The 21,147-nt window shown below is 42.8% G+C and overlaps 1 protein-coding gene across 2 annotated transcripts; it reads right to left on the bottom strand.

Moving 5' to 3' along the window:
* Window positions 1-2,175: 2,175 nt before the first annotated feature.
* On the bottom strand, window positions 2,176-20,055 carry LOC112256840 (prolyl hydroxylase EGLN3). Of its 2 annotated transcripts, none has more exons than XM_024430379.2 (5): window positions 19,420-20,055; window positions 4,310-4,429; window positions 3,553-3,689; window positions 3,212-3,285; window positions 2,176-2,464 (listed from the first exon to the last, which is right to left on the bottom strand). In XM_024430379.2, the coding sequence occupies exons 1-5, from the start codon at window positions 19,909-19,911 to the stop codon at window positions 2,427-2,429; spliced, it is 861 nt and encodes a 286-aa protein (XP_024286147.2). In that variant the 5' UTR covers window positions 19,912-20,055; the 3' UTR covers window positions 2,176-2,426. The 2 variants fall into 2 exon arrangements, with proteins under 2 accessions (XP_024286147.2, XP_042181235.1); XM_042325301.1 differs by lacking the exon at window positions 19,420-20,055 and adding an exon at window positions 17,993-18,608.
* Window positions 20,056-21,147: the final 1,092 nt, after the last annotated feature.

The raw sequence follows: 21,147 nt of genomic DNA, 5'->3' as shown, positions 1-21,147 counted from the left end.
GTTGACATTGAGGGAGAGGTTATTTTCCTGGCACCACTCCGCCAGGGCCCTCACCTCCTCCATGTAGGCTGTCTCGTCATTGTTGGTAATCAGGCCTGCTACTGTTGTGTCGTCTGCAGACTTCATGATTGAGTTCGAGGCATTCGTGGCCATACAGTCATGAGTGAACAGGGAGTACAGGAGGGGTCTGAGCACGCAACCCTGTGTTGAGGATCAGCATAGTGCAGGTGTTGTTTCCTACCTGTACCAGCTGGGTGTGGCCAGTCAGGAGGTCCAGGAGCCAGTTGCACAGTGCGGGGCTCAGCCCCAGGGCCCCGAGCTTAATGATGAGCCTGGTGGGTAGTATGGTGTTGAAGGCTGAGCTATAGTCTGACCAGCATTCTTACATAGGTATTCCTCTTGTCCAGGTGGGATGGGGCAGCGTGCAGTGCAATGGCAGTATGCAAATTGAAGTGGGTCTAGGGTGTCAGGTAAGGTGGAGGTGATTTGATGCTTAACACGCCTCTAGGTTGAACTAGGTTGAACCGGGTATGGACATGAAGTTAGGGTTAGGGTCAGGGTTTGGTTTAGGGTTAGGGTTAGGCTTAGGGTTGGGTTTATGGCTAGACTAAGGGTTGAACTGGGGTGTGGACATGAAGCTAGGGTAAGCTAGGGTTAGCTTCATGTCCCTAACCCTAACCGAAACCCGACGCTAACTCTAACCCTAGCTTCATGACCACAACCCAGTTCCACCCTAACTCTAACCAAATGTTTAACCCTCACCCTAACCCTTTTTATGATACAAATGTAGTACAAACTGTGACAATATTCAGGTGGAAAATAATTGTATTTGTCTTGAATATAAGTAACAAACATTAACAAAACCACATTATTCACCATACTATAGACTGTATCCACCAGCTTGGCTGACCAGCATGCAAGCTGATTTTAAGCACAAAAATCCATTACAGATAACAACCACACATAGAGTGCTGTATATCCACAATGAACAGTTTTTCATTCACCACCTCTGTAAACAGTTGAATGTTGCATCAACAATTGATTTTTTTCTCACAAGGCGTATATACAGAAGCTGATCTGGTGTAAAGTAGTGCACCACATAGAAAAATAGAGGCGCCATTTTGGATTGGCCCTTGAGTGCTCCAGATTGCATTACCAGCTTAAAACAAGTCACGACGATGTGACAGTGTGACAGGGTGCCTGACAGGTGCCCATTCTGATTTTTATTGAGGACCCCAATTCATTCAGATCAAGCGTTAACCGGTGATATCTCACACCTGTTTTGGATGTTTTGGCGGTGATGTAGGGGGAACAGCGTTAGCGCTGTCAAATCAACAAGCGGCACCTGGCACATACCTAAAGCGGACATTGCCATCGGCCGCATGGAGTCGCATTAAAAGAAATCCCATGCAGCCTTGTTTACAAGTTGGAATACTGGAATGTAAGATGTAATCTACACCTCGATTAGGCTGCTAGAAATCCTCATTCGTTTGTTTAATGATTTTCAGCTTGAGCGTCATTATTTCTATATAGTCTATACTTTCTCATTCTGAACGTCTAACGGAAGTGTGACGGCTGTGGCTTCCTGACAATGATCAAGAGCAGCTGCGATTTGACATCTCCAATGCTGTTCCACCTCAAACAGCGCCAAAACATCAGCTATGCAGGTGTCAGCTATCGTCAGTTAACGCTTGATCTGATTGAATCTAGGCCTTAGTGATTTTCATCATAACATTGTCACCTCAATTCATCTTTACTGTTCAAGATTTACATGCAAACATTTTAATAATTATAGATGAGCCAAATTGTATAATACACACGTGAGCATGCACACACCCCTCTCTCTCTCTCTCTCTCTCTCTCTCTCTCTCTCTCTCTCTCTGTGTCTCTCTCTCTCTCTCTCTCTCTCTCTCTCTCTCTCTCTCTCTCTCTCTCTCTCTCTGTCTCTCTCTCTCTCTCTCTCTCTCTCTCTCTCTCTCTCTCTCTCTCTCTCTCTCTCTCTCTCATGCATGAACTGGTAAACAATTATTTTAGAATAGCAGTAGTTAAAGGAGAAAATTCAGTTGATTTTAACCCAACTACATTCTTTAACCATATTCTATAAAGACATTTCAGGAAGTAGTACAGTATTATTTGGGTTGATTCATTTAAATACAATGACGAGAATCGCTGTTATTGAAAGAGCAGAAAATAATTTTATTTCTAAATATATGCACAAAGCCATTAACGTCTCTTCTTATCATTTATCATCTACCACAACCACACATCTTTGTAGCTTTCAACATCTTTGTAGCGTTTAGAAGAGGTACCACAGCACAGTCCAAACAGTGATTAGACCAAAGCATGACAACTCTGTCAGCACAAATTATTCGGGATCCAGTGTTGTATTGTGTCACACAGGATGGAGTCTCTTATAAGGTCAAAGTTCAGGGAGTACTGCTTCCGTCCGGGTCTTGGGTGGAGGCTGAAATAGATTAATGCCATTAAAGTTAGAATCCTTCATTTAAATAATAACAAAGCTGTCGCCCCCCTTTTCTTTGGTAAAAGGCTGGGAGATGGGCCTGGAGAAATGGAACCACTCTAAAATTCATAGACAGAGTTATGGATGCAAGGACTTAAAACTACTGTATAAATTATAGTTTTAGGGCTCTATTCAATATGGCTTGCTGAATTTCAGCTTTACAGCGTGTTTGAAATTTAAAGGCAATTTTCCCATTTTAGCTGAGACTGCATTCACGGTAAATGCTGCATATGTCGGCTCAATCAAAAATCACCTTTACATTTCTATCGTGGAATCTGTAACGCTTCAGCTTTCCAGACTGAACAAAGCCCTCGAGCCCTTAAACATGTTTTGAGGCTATACAGTGTGTGTTTACATTTAAATTGGTTACAAACATTGTAGTAAAGCAAGCTTATATTTTGGGTTCTGATGGGGTACGACAGTTGAACTAAGTTAATGAGGCATTTATATGTTACATTTTTCAAGAATCAATAGGTGTATATGATTAATCTATAAATCTGAAAATGGATGTAGCGACTAAGTAAAGGATTAGGTTACATTAGGATACATGGTGTAACCTGATGCCAGTTAACCTGACTGTAGCAACTGCAATGTTACTACGCAGGAATAAGAGCAACTTCATGTAAAGTGTTACCGAATGTTTTTCTTTACACGCAGAAGTAAGTCAAATAATCCAATGGAGAAATGTACCTGTTAAGTCTCTAAACCGTCTCTTTGCCTCCGCCCTTTCTTCTGAATCGAAATACCACACGGTTATAGCATATCTGGAACAAAGCAATATTCTGAATACATAATTACATTACATCTTCTTTAGCATTTTATGAAAATCTAACAGTGTCAAGAAAATTAACTGAGAAATGTCTTCTGTATAATAATAACAGTATGATGCATTCAACCGCAGATTCAGACATTTTTGCATATGAATAATTATCAGTGTAATAACAGTATGTTGCATCAAACAGACCTTGTTGCATATTACTTAACTGAGCAATTATCAGTATAATAATAACAGTATGATGCATCAAACAGACCTTGTTGCATATGAAGGCTGCACCTCATGCGGATTCCTTCTATCTGACCAAAAGAACAGCAGTCTGTCAAACAGGGGCTCAACATCTGCAACGTAGGATTTGCCTTCGGGAAAAATGCGAAGAATTCCTCCATGCTCCTGCCAAAATAACAAAGACACATTGTTCATTTCAGCTTTACAGAATAGCAAGTTGAGCCGTAAGAGGCTTGCTCTGCGATTTACAAAGATCCTAAATCAGAGGGGGTTATCCAACAAACAGTGGACGGCAATATCTCACATTTTCATTGTCTCTAAATATAAAGCATAAATATGACAAGAATCCTGATGTTATAAAGGGAGCCGAACAATTAAACAGTACAGTGACTGTCTTGAAAACCAAACTGTAATCTGAAAGGACTGTGGGTGTATCCCATAGTAAAAAACATATAAAACGGCATAAGAATATGTACGAAATTAAATAGAATTGATAGAATTAAATTGGACAGCAAACGCTTAGTTTTATGAGACAAGTTTAAAAGCTAGACGTTTCAGCCTTCAAATACCTTCTGCAGAAGACCATTGAAGGCCAAAACATCAATTTTTTCAACTTGTCGAAATAAAACAAATATTTTTTTATGGTGAGCCTTTTCCTGTCCAATGATCTCTATACATTTTTAGGTTCCACCTCTACTCGCGTTGGTTAAGCATCATCTACTTTTTTCCCGAAATTAAATATATGCAATAATATGTCATAAATATGTTAGAAATCTGCCGCTCACCTGGGGGTTCCAGTTTTTGTTGAGGTAGTAGATACAGGTGATGCAGCGACCGTCAGCATTGGGATTGTCCACATGTTTCACATATCCTGTTCCTTTTCCTGGATAACACGCCACCATCGCCTGAAACAGACAAAACAAACCACAAAACATTAGTTCTCAGTCTGATACACATCATCATCTGTATAATCGCTGATCATGTGACAATATGTAACATGATAACTGTAGTGTACATCATGACAGAAGCCTTTTTTGTGAGAAAATATTTGTGGAAATGCCTTGACTATATTCTAAGAATACAGAAATAGTTTCTGCAAATCAGAGATAAAAAATATAACATGAAGACATTTATGGGTTAATATCTTGGTTGCAGAACATTTCCTGTAAGCGTTGTTTGGGGAGGGAGCATTGTGGTTTCAGCAGAAATGGCCTACGTGCATTCAGTCAGCATCCAAGGAAGCACAATTAACCAAACTGTGGTAATCTATCTTGTGATAAGAAAGCCAAGAAAAGCCCTCAAAGCAATGCAGATGAAGACACGTGTGGTTACAACCAGGGGTGGGCACATTGGGTCAGATAGAGGGTTTACTAGAGGCCAAGTGACATTCTGTCATGTAACATTTCATTTGGGCATCAGATATGGATCACAAGTTAAGGCTAGTAGGTGTAGACACAAAGGAACGTAATCGGACAAGGATTTATTTGTTTAATAGATGTACAGTGCCTTTGAATTAGTCCATATTTTGTTTTGTTAAAGCCTGAATTTAAAATGGATTAAAAAAATAATAATTCTCACCCATCTACACACAATACCCAATAATGACAAAGTGGAAAAATGTTTTTAGAAATTGTAGAAAATGTATTGTGTGTAAAATGTATAAATACAGAAATATCTCATTTACATAAGTATTCACACCCCTGAGTCAATACTTTGTAGAAGGGCGGTACACCTGTCAAACGGTAACGCAGGAGTCCTAAGCCGAGCTCAGGGAGGACAGAAACCTCCCGTGGAGCAGAACGGCAAAAGCTCTCTTGATCTTGATTTTCAAGATCTTCTGAGATCTTCTGTTGAATCTGACAATTAATCTTAATGGTTGTACAGCCGTCTCAAATAAAACTGTGAAGGACCTCGGCGTTACTCTGGACCCTGATTTCTCTTTTGACGAACATATCAAGACTGTTTCAAAGACAGCTTTTTTCCATCTACGTAACATTGCAAAAATCAGAAACTTTCTGTCCAAAAATGATGCAGAAAAATGAATCCATGCTTTTGTTACTTCTAGGTTAGATTACTGCAATGCTCTACTCTCCGGCTACCCAGATAAAGCACTAAATGAACTTCAGTTAGTGCTAAATACGGCTGCTAGAATCCTGACTAGAACCAAATAATTTGATCATATTACTCCAGTGCTAGCCTGTCACGCCCTGGCCTTAGTTATCTTTGTTTTCTTTATTATTTTAGTTAGGCCAGGGTGTGATATGGGTGATTTATGTGTTTTGTCTTGTCTAGGGTTTTATGTAGATTTATGGGGTTGTGTTCAGTTTAGGTGTCTAGGTAAGTCTATGGTTGCCTAGATTGGTTCTCAATCAGAGGCAGGTGTTTATTGTTGTCTCTGATTAGGAGCCATATTTAGGCAGCCATATTCTTTGGGTATTTTGTGGGTGATTGTTTCCTGTCTTTGTGTTTACTGCACCAGATAGGGCTGTTTTGGTTTTCACGTTTATTGTTTTGTAGTTTGTTCATGTTTGAGTTTTCTTATTAAAGAACCATGAACTATAACCACGCTGCGTTTTGGTCCGCCTCTCCTTCCCAGGAAAAAAACTGTGAAAGAATCACCCACCACAACAGGACCAAGCGGCGTGGTGAAAAGCAGCAGCAGCAACAGCAGGAGAGGCAGCGGCAGCAGGAGAAGCAGCCAGCATCACAAGACTCATGGACATGGGAGGACGAGTTGGACGGAAAAGGACCCTGGGCAGAGCCAGGGGAATATCGCCGCCCCAAAGCAGAGCTGGAGGCAGCGAAAGCAGAGAGGCGGCATTACGAGGAGCAGGAGAGGCAGCGATGTCAGGATTTCGGGACATGGTAGCAGAATCTGGACTATACAACTTGGGAAGTGATGGACAGGTGGGCGGTCGACCCAGGGAGAGTGCCGGAGCCCGCCTGGGATTCGATGGAGCAGTGCGAGGAAGGTTACAGGAGAATGGAGTTGGAGAAACGAGCACGGCGGCGTGGTAGGAAGCCCGAGAGTCAGCTCCTAAAATTTCTTGGGGGGGGTCACACAGGAAGTATGGCGAAGCCAGGTAGGAGACCTGCGGCAACTTCCGGTGCTTACCGGAGAGCCAGAGAGACTGGGCAGGCACAGTTTTATGCTGTGGAGCGCACGGTGTCTCCAGTGCAGGTGCATAGCCCGGTGCGGTACATTCCAGCTCCTCGGATCGGCCAGGCTAGAGTGGGCATCGAGCCAGGTAAGGTTGGGCAGGCTTGGTGCTCAAGAGCTCCAGTGCGCCTGCACGGTCCGGTCTATCCAGTGCCACCTACACGCACCAGCCCTCCGGTGGCAGCCCCCCCGCACCAGGCTTCCTATGTGTGTCAGGAGCCCAGTACTCCCTGTTCCTCTTCCCCGCACTCGCCCTGAGGTGCGTTTCCTCGGCCCAGTAACACCAGCGCCGGCACCACGCACCAGGCCTACAGTGCGCCTCGTCTGTCCAGCGCTGCTAGAGTCTTCCTCCTCTCCAGCGCTAGCAGAGTCTCCCATCTGTCCAGAGCTGCTAGAGTCTCCCGTCTGTCCAGAGCTGCTAGAGTCTCCCGTCTGTCCAGAGCTGCTAGAGTCTCCCGTCTGTCCAGAGCCGCTAGAGTCTCTCGTCTGTCCAGAGCCGCTAGAGTCTCCCGTCTGTCCAGAGCCGCCAGAGTCTCCCGTCTGTCCAGAGCCGCCAGAGTCTCCCGTCTGTCCAGAGCCGCCAGAGTCTCCCGTCTGCAGGGAGCCGCCAGTCAGCCAGGATCCGCCAGAGCCGCCAGTCAGCCAGGATCCGCCAGTCAGCCAGGATCCGCCAGAGCCGCCAGTCATCCAGGATCCGCCAGAGCCGCCAGTCAGCCAGGATCCGCCAGAGCCGCCATTCAGTCTGAGCTACCTCTTAGTCCTGAGCTACCCCTCGGGCCTGAGCTTCCTCAGTAATGAGGCACCCCTCAGTCCAGGTGGGCCCTTTGTTAGGGTTACTAGGCCAAGGTCGGCGGCGAGGGTCGCCACTCAAAGGATGCTAAAAAAGCGGACTAAGACTATGGTGGAGTGGCCAGAGCCGCCACCGTGGACAGACGCCCACCCAGGTGCGGCCGGGAGTCCGCACCTTTGGGGGGGTACTGTCACGCCCTGGCCTTAGTTATCTTTGTTTTCTTTATTATTTTAGTTAGGCCAGGGTGTGATATGGGTGATTTATGTGTTTTGACTTGTCTAGGGGTTTTTGTAGATTTATGGGGTTGTGTTCAGTTTAGGTGTCTAGGTAAGTCTATGGTTGCCTAGATTGGTCCTCAATCAGAGGCAGGTGTTTATTGTTGTCTCTGATTGGGAACCATATTTAGGCAGCCATATTCTTTGGGTATTTTGTGAGTGATTGTTTCCTGTCTTTGTGTTTACTGCACCAGATAAGGCTGTTTTGGTTTTCACGTTTATTGTTTTATAGTTTGTTCATGTTTGAGTTTTCTTATTAAAGAACCATGAACTATAACCACGCTGCGTTTTGATCCACCTCTCCTTCCCAGGAAGAAAACCGTGACATAGCCTCTGTCATGACTGTCCTAATCAGGTCAGGTTACAGGAGACCACAACCCTACAGATTATCTCTCAACCCCAACAGAAGAGGAGAGATCTAGGGGTCTGAAGATGTGGGGGTTTTATGACCCCTCACGCCCCTGGTAAATCTCAGGCCACAGACAAATTCCTTTGTCCTGTTACTATGGAGAACCAGCCTCAGAACATTAAACATGAAATAAAGGGACTTTGGAACAATGGTTTCCGTCAGCCACAATGGTGGTCATGACGATAGATGGAATATAAAAATGTATGTAATTTTAGTTTTGTTATTAAAGGTTTTCCTAGTATATGTTTGATGTTTATACATTGTACGTTGTATGGAAAATATCCAAATCAAAGAGAATGTTTTGGGAAAGATGATATGTGAAGTTAGTTGTCTAAAATTGGATTTGAGTCAAATCTAGACCTTGTCCTCATATCTTGGTACGCCCAGAGAATTGCCCTAAAGGCGGTTACGCCCACTTCTGACCCAAGGGTCTAAAACCTGTGAGTAAAGAATTTACAGGGAAGACTACGTGACCCAAGCTGCAGCCAAGGTCTAAAATCTCAACGAACCCAGAACGCAACACAAGTTTGAAGACGAAGAAATATTTTTCTACCCAAGCTACGGATGAGTAGCTGTGTCTAAGCGGGTGAATTCAAGCCGGACCCCCTTAGCATCCAATCCCAGCGAATCGTGGTATCTAAAAGGTTTCATTCCTATGCTGTGAGCTCTGAGCTACTGAGCTGTCTGTCCTCAGAAGACCCCTTCCATAGCAAGGGTGAGGGAACAGACTCCTAAGCCAAAAGGACACTGACATCGTGAGGATGACTAGAAAGGCGCGCCGGAGAAGTGCATCATCGAGCAGCCTGAACAGTCCACACGGAGGATCCACAGATAACTTCCCCACGTAATTACATCATTATATTCTGACCAATAAGAGCAGCAGTTTGGGGCAAGGCTAGGGTTAGAATAAGCATAGCTGACAAATTCACCCAAATGTATATTTCTCTCGTGTACTTTCTCTTTTTCTCTCTTTGAAATCCCCATTTTGGGTAAAACGCGCCATAGTGTGTTGGCCCTTTATACTAAGTTCTAATCAATAGCCTATAATGTTTTTTGTCTATGTGTATCTTTTATCATAATTTTAGCTTTACAGTACATAAATATTCAACTAAGATTGGTGTGGTACGAACTCATTGGTGAGACCCGGGTCCGTGCATATTCACGGACTATACGACGTTCAGAATGAGATGGTAGAGGTAACTGGTTAATTAGCGGCTGTAAAATCGATATTATGATATTCTTTGAGTTAATTTGGGAAATAGAAACTCAATAAAAACGAGTTTTCCCATGGTGCCCCAGGTTAATGAGTTAATAATTGCTTGATTCAGTTAATCACGCAATTAGAAACTTTAATCATTCGATGAGCAACAGTCGTCACATTAACTAATACAACATCACAACATATTGGTGCCCCCTGTGAGGAATCTAATATAGGAATAGGCCGCACTGTTGGGTTAATTCCATAAATATTTTGTAGCAAGATACATACATACCATTAATAGCTATAGGCAGGACTAGTGTGGGAGAGAAGTGTGTGTGTGTTTGTGACGTTCAATTGCACCCAGATACTGGTCTGGAGGGAACCACCCCTGTGGTATTTCTGACGAAAGCCGGTGTGTAGGGGAGGTCTACTGAATGCTACGAGCTAGGGCATAAGTACCAGCCGATGCAGGCATTCTGAAGATAATACTAGTTGGGCCCAATTTAGGGTTATTTCTGTCGATCGCTTTCAGGAGCGACCTGACTCGGTCATAAGCAATTCCTAGAGCAGAGGACATATGAGCCAGCCATTGGTGTGGTACGAACTCATTGGTGAGACCCGGGTCCATGCAGATTCCCAGACTATACGACGTTCAGAACGAGATGGTAGAGGTAACTGGTTAATTAGCGACTGTTGTAAAATCGATATTCTGATATTCTTTGAGTTAATTTGGGAAATAGAAACTCAATAAAAAGTAGTTTTCCCATGGTGCCCCAAGTTAATGAGATAATAATTGCTTGATTCAGTTAATCACGTAATTAGAAACTTTAATAATTTGATGAGCAACAGTAGTCACCTTAACTAATACAAAGTCATGACACCTCCCTACACTGGCTTCCCGTTAAGGCAAGGGCTGATTTCAAGGTTTTACTGCTAACCTACAAAGCATTACATGGGCTTGCTCCTACCTATCTCTCTGATTTGGTCCTGCCGTACATACCTACACGTACGCTACGGTCACAAGACGCAGGCCTCCTAATTGTCCCTAGAATTTCTAAGCAAACAGCTGGAGGCAGGGCTTTCACCTATAGAGCTCCATTTTTATGGAATGGTCTGCCTACCCATGTGAGAGACGCAGACTCGGTCTCAACCTTTAAGTCTTTATTGAAGTCTCTTCTCTTCAGTGGGTCATATGATTGAGTCTAGTCTGGCCCAGGAGTGTGAAGGTGAACGGAAAGGCTCTGGAGCAACGAACCGCCCTTGCTGTCTCTGCCTGGCCGGTTCCCCTCTTTCCACTGGGATTCTCTGCCTCTAACCCTATTACAGGGGCTGAGTCACTGGCTTACTGGTGCTCTTTCATGCCGTCCCTAGGAGGGGTGCGTCACTTGAGTGGGTTGAGTCACTGTTGTGATCTTCCTGTCTGGGTTGGCGCCCCCCCCCCCTTGGGTTGTGGCAGAGATCTTTGTGGGCTATACTCGGCCTTGTCTCAGGATGGTAAGTTGGTGGTTGAAGATATCCCTCTAGTGGTGTGGGGGCTGTGCTTTGGCAAAGTGGGTGGGGTTATATCCTTCCTGTTTGGCCCTATCCGATGGTATCATCGGATGGGGCCACAGTGTCTCCTGACCCATCCTGTCTCAGCCTCCAGTATTTATGCTGCAGTAGTTTATGTATCGGGGGGCTAGGGTCAGTTTGTTATATCTGGAGTACTTATCCTGTCTTATCCGGTGTCCTCTGTGAATTTAAGTATGCTCTCTCTAATTCTCTCTTTCTCTCTTTCTTTCTCTCTCTCGGAGGACCTGAGCCCTAGGACCATGCCTCAGGACTACCTGGCATTATGACTCCTTGCTGTCCCCAGTCCACCTGGCCATGCTGTTGCTCCAGTTTCAACTGTTCTGCCTGCGGCTATGGAATCCTGACCTCTTCACCGGACGTGCTACCTGTCCCAGACCTGCTGTTTTCAACTCTCTAGAGACAGCAGGAGTGGTAGAGATACTCTTAATGATTGGCTATGAAAAGCCAACTGACATTTACTCCTGAGGTGCTGACTTGCTGCACCCTCGACAACTACTGTGATTATTATTATTTGACCATGCTGGTCATTTATGAACATTTGAACATCTTGGCCATGTTCTGTTATAATCTCCACCCGGCACAGCCAAAAGAGGACTGGCCACCCCTCATAGCCTGGTTCCTCTCTAGGTTTCTTCCTAGGTTTTGGCCTTTCTAGGGAGTTTTTCCTAGCCACCATGCTTCTACACCTGCATTGCTTGCTGTTTGGGGGTTTAGGCTGGGTTTCTGTACAGCACTTTGAGATATCAGCTGATGTATGAAGGGCTATATAAATACATTTGATTTGATTTGATTTAGAAGCACCTTTGGCAGCAAACACAGCTGTGAGTCTTTCTGATTAAGTCTTGTGATGGAAAATTTTATCATAGGAAGAGACAGCCTTTTTAAAATGTTATTATTGTCTTCTGTGTCATCACTTCAGATTGGTACTTTATGCATCTAAGTTTGACTGTGACTTCTCCAGCTTGCTTTTAATAAATAATGATTCATTTAAGATTGATTTCAAGTGTCCCGTGTGTAGAATTTCCACAACAGTCTCTAAGAGCTTTCCACACCTGAATTGTGCAACATTTGTCCATTATCCTTTTCAAAATTCTTCAAGCTCTGTCAAATTAGATCATTGGTAAACAAACCATTTTCAGGCTGCCATAGATTTTCAAGTAGATTTAAGTCAAAACTGTAACTAGGCCACTCAGGAACATTCACTGTCTTCTTGGTAAGCAATTCAAGTGTAGATTTGGCCTTGTGTTTTAGGTTATTGTCCTGCTGGAAGCAGTGTGTTGTCCTGCTGGAAGCAGTCTGTGTTTGAAATTCACTGCTCAATTGAGGGACCTTACAGATAATTGTATTAGTGGGGTACAGAGATGACGTAGTCATTCAAAAATCATGTTAAAACACTACTATTGCAGGCAGAGTGAGTCCATGTAACTTATTTAGACTTGCCATAACAAAGGGGTTGAATACTTAGCGACTGAAAACATGTCAGCTTTCAGTTTTAATTCATTGTAAAATATTCTAAAAACATATTTCCACTTTGACATTATGAGGTATCGTGTGCAGACCAATGACAAAAAAATCTAACTGTAATCCTTTTTAATTCAGGCTGTAACACAACAAAATGTGGAAAAAGTCAAGAGGTGTGAATTCTTTCTCAAGGCACTGTAAATAGTGAGTATGTGACAGATTATGATATGACCTTCAACTAGGGATTCCACAGCACTATTCTCGCAGCACAAACAGCTGTGCCTTAGGAACTCTCAGGAAACAGGAAGAGGGTTCCACTGAGATCCTGCCCAGAAAGATTTGACCTTTGGTCCTCACACATTATAGGAAAAGGTCACTGGACTCAGACTGCCTACACATGGAATTCAGCTACTGTGTTGCTTAACAAGTGACATCCCAAAATTCTTTGTTTGTCAAGACCAGCTGTGGTGAAAAAACTATGCATTTCCTCCAAGCTAGAAACTTTAGAATGGAAAGTGGACAAAGGGACTGATCTGTGGTCTCATTTCAGGGAAAACAGACTAAAAGTATGTGAATAGTTTCATTCCAAAAGGCTATATATCCAATTTCACAAATGTTGGTAAATTAGCTATTTTGTTCAAAGAACTTATGAAAGACATTGGTGTGTTTTCCCACATCTAATCATGTCATGGGGTTTTTAGATGACAGACATGAATGTGTTTGAAAACTATCAGTTTATGGTTTTATTTCAGAGACAAACAATCACATTGTTGTGCAAAACGAGATACTGTATACCAGTGGAGGCTGATGAGGGGAGGAAGGCTCATAATAATGGCTGGAACGTCACAAATGGAATGGGCATCAAACACATGGAAACAATGTGTTTGATGTATTTGAAACCATTCCACTGATTGCGCTCCAGCCACACCTACAGGAGCTACACTCCTGTAGGTTTTAACTCTAACCCGGTTCCTGGAGAGCTACACTCCTGTAGGTTTTAACTCTAACCCGGTTCCTGGAGAGCTATACTCCTGTAGGTTTTAACTCTAACCCGGTTCCTGGAGAGCTATACTCCTGTAGGTTTTAACTCTACAGGATGGTAGCTCTCCAGGTACAGGGTTGGAGTTAAAACCTACAGGACGGTAGCTCTCCAGGAACAGGGTTAGAGTTAAAACCTACAGGACGGTAGCTCTCCAGGAACAGGGTTAGAGTTAAAACCTACAGGACGGTAGCTCTCCAGGAACAGGGTTAGAGTTAAAACCTACAGGACGGTAGCTCTCCAGGAACAGGGTTAGAGTTAAAACCTATAGGACGGTAGCTCTCCAGGAACAGGGTTAGAGTTAAAACCTACAGGACGGTAGCTCTCCAGGAACAGGGTTAGAGTTAAAACCTACAGGACGGTAGCTCTCCAGGAACAGGGTTAGAGTTAAAACCTACAGGACGGTAGCTCTCCAGGAACAGGGTTAGAGTTAAAACCTACAGGACGGTAGCTCTCCAGGAACAGGGTTAGAGTTAAAACCTATAGGACGGTAGCTCTCCAGGAACAGGGTTGGAGTTAAAACCTACAGGACGGTAGCTCTCCACGAACAGGGTTGGAGTTAAAACCTATAGGACGGTAGCTCTCCAGGAACAGGGTTGGAGTTAAAACCTACAGGACGGTAGCTCTCCAGGAACAGGGTTAGAGTTAAAACCTACAGGACGGTAGCTCTCCAGGAACAGGGTTAGAGTTAAAACCTACAGGACGGTAGCTCTCCAGGAACAGGGTTGGAGTTAAAACCTACAGGACGGTAGCTCTCCAGGAACAGGGTTAGAGTTAAAACCTATAGGACGGTAGCTCTCCAGGAACAGGGTTGGAGTTAAAACCTACAGGACGGTAGCTCTCCAGGAACAGGGTTAGAGTTAAAACCTATAGGACGGTATCTCTCCAGGAACAGGGTTGGAGTTAAAACCTACAGGACGGTAGCTCTCCAGGAACAGGGTTAGAGTTAAAACCTATAGGACGGTAAGCTCTCCAGGAACAGGGTTAGAGTTAAAACCTACAGGACGGTAAGCTCTCCAGGAACAGGGTTAGAGTTAAAACCTATAGGACGGTAGCTCTCCACGAACAGGGTTGGAGAGCCCTGATATAGGGAATAGGGTGACATTTGGGACAAAGCCTAGCTCTAATCAAACACTGTAGCGTGAGGCTATATTTATGATGGGTTGAATTTATATGGTAGATATACAGGATATGAACATTCCATTCCAGCTAAACATTGGAAATACAATATAGCATTTTGCAACAAAACCCATTTTAATACACATCTAAAATCTATGAATAAAAAATCTGAGAACAGTAATATTTACACACACATAAAGGTACCCATAAGCATTCATTTCTGATGAAAAAACACAAGTGAAAAATTGGTGGATATAGCGTTTTGGAAATAAACCCTTCATCTTATCCTGCGACTTTCAGTTTCTCCAGGAAGAGTCCATATTAGGTTCCTTAAAGAAGAATATCCCCAGACACGAAAACAAAAGGATAATATAATGACCATAAAAATAGCATTGGAATCGTGTCATGCCAGCAACCTAACAATTTCACAGCAACCTTTAGACTATTCCTTCAACAATCTCTCTCCTTTGATTGTTGAACGAATACTATTATACACACACCCATATAATAAAGCTGTAATAAAATGCCTCTTCTGGAGCAACATCACAAGGGTCTTATCTGATAAAGTTATCCTTTAGTTTATTTGCACCGCAGCATATTTCCTGTCGGCACATACTGAGGAAAGGAGTATTATGACGCACACAGTGTTTACTGTCTACAGTGGGGGCACGTATGCACGTACACACAGTGTTGTCAAAGAAGAGCGAAAACATATGAAGCAAGAGAAAGGAGGAGTGGGAGGAGGGTGAAGTCCACACAGAGCAGAGCTGGCAGGCTGCCAGGATGTTGAAGGTTTAATGACAGTGCTACGTGTCCAGCATGAGCCAGCAGACGCAACATAGCACTGCTAGGTCTACAGGCCTCTCTCCCTCTCTTCCATCTCTCTCCCTCTTCCTCCCTCTCTCCTTTTCCCTATCTCTCTCCATGTCCCTCTATATCCCGCTTTCATTCTCTCTCTCCCCCTCCGACAGTCAATGACTCATAAATCAGTCCAGACAACAGACAAATTAACAGGCTGGGTGTCAACCAGCTAAAATACTCTTTTGACATGGTTTCAGCTTTGTCACCTTTTCTTTGTAATGATATCTTATGAGGAAAGTTGTGTCTTTAGAATCCACTGACATTTGTTATGTTTGATCAAAACTGCTTCCAAATCTCAACAAATAAAACATCTCCACAGAGCAGTCAAATCAATTAAAATTAGTGTTATCACATAAACAAGTGACAAAGATACTGCAGCACTCAACCGTCTATAAATCCTTCTTTAACATGAATAAATGACACATGATCATTTGCTGCTGTTTTTGACACATTATCATCTGATAAATGGTTTGTCCACATAAGGCTGGGAGCAGGGTCCAGTGATGTGAGAAAGGGAGAAGGGTGTTGGGCTGTGGGTGGTGGTGGGATGTGCAGTACTGACTGACACTATGGCCAAGTCTGGTGTGTTGCAATGTAGTATCGTGTTCACACACTATTTCCTGCTTGAAACTGATTTTCTGAGAGTACAAACAGCTATAGGCAGTGTGAGGAGTCACGTACCACCCATAACTTCCACTGCAATCAACACAACATACGTGTGTTCGCATTCCCTGTTGACTGCATATAAGATCAAAGTTACTGTGAATTGATTGTGGGATTGCCATGGCTCTCTGCAACAATGCTTTACAAAGCCCTGCAAAACATGTAATGAAGTATGTTTACAGTATGTGAGCAATTGGTCCAACTGTAAGCCTACACTTTGAGGCTCATAATTATTACAAATATATGATGGTAAAAAGGGGAGTATTAAATACACAAAATGGTGGCAATCCAAAGTTCACTGACAACATTTAAAAAAGTTGACTGATATGCATTAAAAAAGTATATAATTCAGAATGCATAGGCCAACTCTTAAATGAATAGAATAGAATAGAATAAAATATTAGGACATAAAAATCCATATAGCCCAATAGTTGTGTTTTACATTGACAGGGGTGCAGTGGAGCGGGTCGAGAGGTTCCTCGGTGTCCAAATCACCAAGGACTTAAAATGGTCCACACACGCACACTGTCATGAAGACCTAGTGGGACATCAAATCCTCAAAACGTTATACAGCTGTACCATTGAGAGCATCTTGACAGGCTGCGGACATCCCAGGACATCACTGGGGCCGAGCTCCCTGCCATCCAGGACCTCTATATCAGGCGGGTTGAAAGGAAGGCTCAAAAATCGTTGAAGACTCCAGCCACCCTAGCCAAGCGTCAGCTGGAGTGGTGTAAAGCTCGTCGCCATTGGACTCTGGAGCCGTGGAAACACGTTCTCTGGAGTGATGAATCATGCTTCACTATCTGGCAGTACGACAGACAATGCATAGTGCCAACTGTAAAGTAGTGCCAACTGTAAAGTTTGATGGAGGAGGAATAATGTCTGGGCTGTTTTTCATGGTTCGGGCTAGGCCACTTAGTTTCAGTGAAGGAAAATCTTAATGCTACAGCATACAATGACATTCTAGATTATTCTGTGCTTCCAACTTTGTGGCAAAAGTTTGGGGAAGGCCCTTTCCTGTTTCAGCATGACAATGCCCTCGTGCGTGCACAAATAAGGTCAATCCAGAAATGGTTTGTCATGATCGGTGTGGAATAACTTGACTGGCATGCACAGAGCCCTGATCTCAACCCCATCGAACACCTCTAGGATGAATTGGAACGCCGACTGTGAGCCAGGCCTAATAGCCCAACATCAGTGCTCGACTTCACTAATGCTCTTCTGGCTGAACGGAAATAAGTCCCCACGGCAATGTTCCGACATCTAGTGGAAAGCCTTCCCAGAAGAGTGGAGGCTGTTATAGCAGCAAACGGTGGACCAACTCCATATTAATGCCCATGATTTTGGAATGAGATGTTTAACGAGCAGGTGTCCACATACTTTTGGACATGTAGTGTTTGTACCTCTTTCACTCCAGTATCCCTGCACATTGTAAATATAGTATTGGAACTGACCCTGTATACAGTATAACTTACTTACTTCTCATGTTCTTCTTAGTTTTATTTATTGTGTGTTTTTGTTCTACCTTATGTTATTTTTACTACTACATTGATAATGATTACTGATTATTGTTGGGTTTAGTGCTTGCATGAAAGGCATTTCACTGTATTTGTGCACATGACATTAAAAGTTTACATTTTACTTGTTTTAACCCCTTATATATAAACAGTGCATTTGTAAGAACATCATATAGACCTAGGCCAGACTCTAACATGTTATATAAAGTTTAGATCCTATAATAACAATATACATATTTCTTCCATCAATAGTATGTTTAGAGGTGTGTCCACAACTGTAGCGTTTATAGTAATGTAGTACTGTACAGGCCTACTAAATTAGCTCTGTCGTCAAAACAGTGACCCCCTTCAAACACCATCGACACGCTCAAAATATGCAAAACTGTCGCACAACTTACCTTCGATCTTTCTCGAATTATACTTTTCCCAAGTCGACCGATGCAAAGAGAAACCAACTTATCGATTAATGTCAGAAGGAGGTGAATAGCCTCGCACCTCGTTTCACCTCCATTGACCCAGGCTATCTTATCTCCTCTAATGTTCCTTTTGGAGACCCCAAAAGAGCCAGGACCAGCCAGCTGTCCATCCTGCAGAACTCCAGAGTAGTGCATCTCTTTCACTTGGTTCAAAACAAAGTGCCCAACCAATTCTCCTAGAAAGTTGTCTACGTAAAAGAATCCTTGGTCCAGTAGAGATGGGACAATCTGGTCCATGGCTAACCGCTCCAACTCTGTGTCCATTACATGTTGCAGAAGAGGCATTTTGACGATTTATGAGGAATTTAATGCAGCTTAAATCAGCTCCTAAAGTTGTTACTGCAACTGCATGGTAATGTCAGGTTCACTGATAAATATTTATCAACAATGAAGCTCTCAGAAACGACTAGATTAAATTCTTAAGAAATGAAATGTTACAGAAGAGTTATGTTCTGCAGCAACTCTAAACTCCAAACTATAAACAAGCAGCGAATGAGGCACCTGGATATAACTACAGAACGTGCAAGATGTGTTGTAGCACTAGAGGGGCGGAGGGAAGCGAGGACCTTCATTCATTCTATTGAACTGACTCAGAACGCCTACGCACGATCACATACAATTAGGACTACATTTACGCTTATAAATGCATATTATTCTATATGCACAATTACAAATAAGTACGGATAAACGATGAATATCTCTCATTTTAAATTTGGGCGTAAAATTAAAGTGATCATTTAAAATTGCGTTTTTCATTGGGCTAATGATAAAATACAGACGTTTATAAGTAGATACAACTTTGTGTAATTGACCTTTGCACAAACATCTCCAATGCAATTTATATATTAAAAAATAATATATATATATATATATATATATATGTTTATTTCTGTGCGCGTGCGTTAGGAGTGTCCCCCGCCATTGAGGATTCCACCAGGCGCATGTAGCCCTCTTGAAGCCGCTCGCTGCACGTCCTCTCCACTAAGGTAAACATGACAATGGCAAAGTGCCACAACCCCGACTTTTGCATCCCCATGAAAAGTGTCTGGGTATAATAATAATAACAATAATAAATACAAAATATAAATAATTTATTGAAGTATTTACTATTACTCAGTAATTGTGTATAATTATAGAATGGTGTCAATGTCTAGGCTAAGAACTATCAATATGAGCACAAAGACAGAGCAGGTCAATTGAATCAAATATGAATAGACCGTTTTTTTCCACCTGTTGCCCTAAGGAATAGGCTATACATCATAAACTAACACATGCATAATTTAACTCGGTTAATATGAGTGATTGTGCATTAATACCAGTCAGTCCTGATTGAGTAAAATACTACTAACCTTATGCCTCCCTTTAATTTTGTAGCTTCCCAGTTTACCGTCGGCATAGGTGATGAGTTTATCCATCCTTGTCAATAGAACGCCAAGGTTTTCACAACCTGTTTCAGTCCCTTCCACCCACGCAATTTTATCACCTCGAATGGATTTATTTTTGCCAAAGTTTCCACCTGCAAGTTCCCCTTCTTGCATCTTTCCACCTTGGTGAATGTGTCGGACTTCTTGTAGAACGCGCTCTCCAATTTTGTTTCCGAGAAAATTGTCCAGAATGCACAGACCATATGAATTCATACATGGCACAATATATTGCAAAACTAATTTGTGAGGGTTAAGCCTTTTATGATCTTTAGATTTTGGCCTGTAACTGCGGGGTTTTCTGAGGCCACTCGGCAAGACCCCCTCCCTCGACTTGTCTTCATCATTATTAACAGTGATTTTACCCTTTGAGGACACTTCCAAACTGTGGTCATCCCCCTCCAGTGCAATATTGTTCATTTTGAGGGCTTTTCTTTGAAGACAAGTCCCCGCTAATTGTTTTTCTCCTAAAGTAGTCCAATATCTTCCGACTGAGCCGTTTGAAAGGCCTACTTGTCGCGTCAGTATACTCAATTGATAGTGGGCTCGTTTGAGTGGTAAGGCTGAAGTAACCGACTGCAGTCGAAAGTCGAGGAGTGAAGTCAGGGGAGGTGCATCTGCGACACCCGAAAGTCTGGCGCTAATGTGGTTTTCCAACAGCAAGACTCAGATCAACATGACAGTGTTGTCATTGTTAATACACGTGTATCTTTATAATGTTGAAATAAACATCCCTCCTACAGCCATATCACACACAAACTTAACACAAATGTGTGAGAGAGTCTCAAATATCACATTCATTTGTAGACACTAGTCTACATGAACAGCCTGTTCTCATAGACTAGAAGTAACATAGTAAACGAAAATCCGGGACTCTCAAATTAATATGCTGTGTTATGTTTGGTAATGTTACATAAAACAGGTTACTTAAGGCAAAAACGGAAGGAGGGTGGTTGGTCGAGGTGAATGGGTGGGCATATAACACAAACATCTTAGCAACCCAAAGGGTGTGTTTGAATCTCATCACGGACAACTTTAGAATTTGACCTAAATAGCACCTTTGCAACTACTTACTACTTTTTAGGGACTTTTTTGCAACTACTTAACATGTTACCTAACCTTTCCCCTAACCCTAACCTTTCCCCTAACCTTAACCCTTTAACCTAACTCCTAACCTTAACCCTGAACCCCTAGCTAATGTTAGCCACCAAGATAATGTTAGTGTTAACCACCTAGCTAACATTAGCCACAACAAATTTGAATTTTTACATATAACACATATTGCAAATTTGTAACATTGTATGAATTGCAATTCATAACCAGTGGTGTGTATTTATGAATGCCAAGGGAAGCCAGGTTTCCCCCAAAACGTACCAAATTTTCAAGAGGCTGAATGTATCTTACCGGAGAAAGCATCCGAGCGTATGTGTAGCCCATCTATCTGATGCTGTCTGGTCAAAAAGAGTATAACATTGTTACCGCCCGTAGCATTGAATGCAACGGAAGCCAGCGAGCATTTGGCCTCCCTTGGTAAAAATAAATAAATAATAATAATAGCCAATCAGTGTTAAACTAATCTGAGTCAGCTCAACTGTGAATGGTCCTGGTGGACAACAAAAAAGTGTCAAGGGAAGCCAGTTTGGATTTGTCTTCACA

Source organism: Oncorhynchus tshawytscha, linkage group LG08 (genome assembly GCF_018296145.1).
Source record: "Oncorhynchus tshawytscha isolate Ot180627B linkage group LG08, Otsh_v2.0, whole genome shotgun sequence".
NCBI lineage: Eukaryota > Metazoa > Chordata > Actinopteri > Salmoniformes > Salmonidae > Oncorhynchus > Oncorhynchus tshawytscha.
This window is presented reverse-complemented; position numbering and strand designations above follow the sequence as displayed.

Coding starts and splice junctions, on each gene's coding strand:
- LOC112256840 (XM_024430379.2), bottom strand. CDS start 19,911: ATGAACAATATTGCACTGGAGGGGGATGACCACAGTTTGGAAGTGTCC. Junction 4,430..19,419: donor AAATTAAAGGGAGGCATAAG/GTTAGTAGTATT, acceptor TGTCTGTTTCAG/GCGATGGTGGCGTGTTATCC. Junction 2,465..3,211: donor ACGGTTTAGAGACTTAACAG/GTACATTTCTCC, acceptor AATCTATTTCAG/CCTCCACCCAAGACCCGGAC.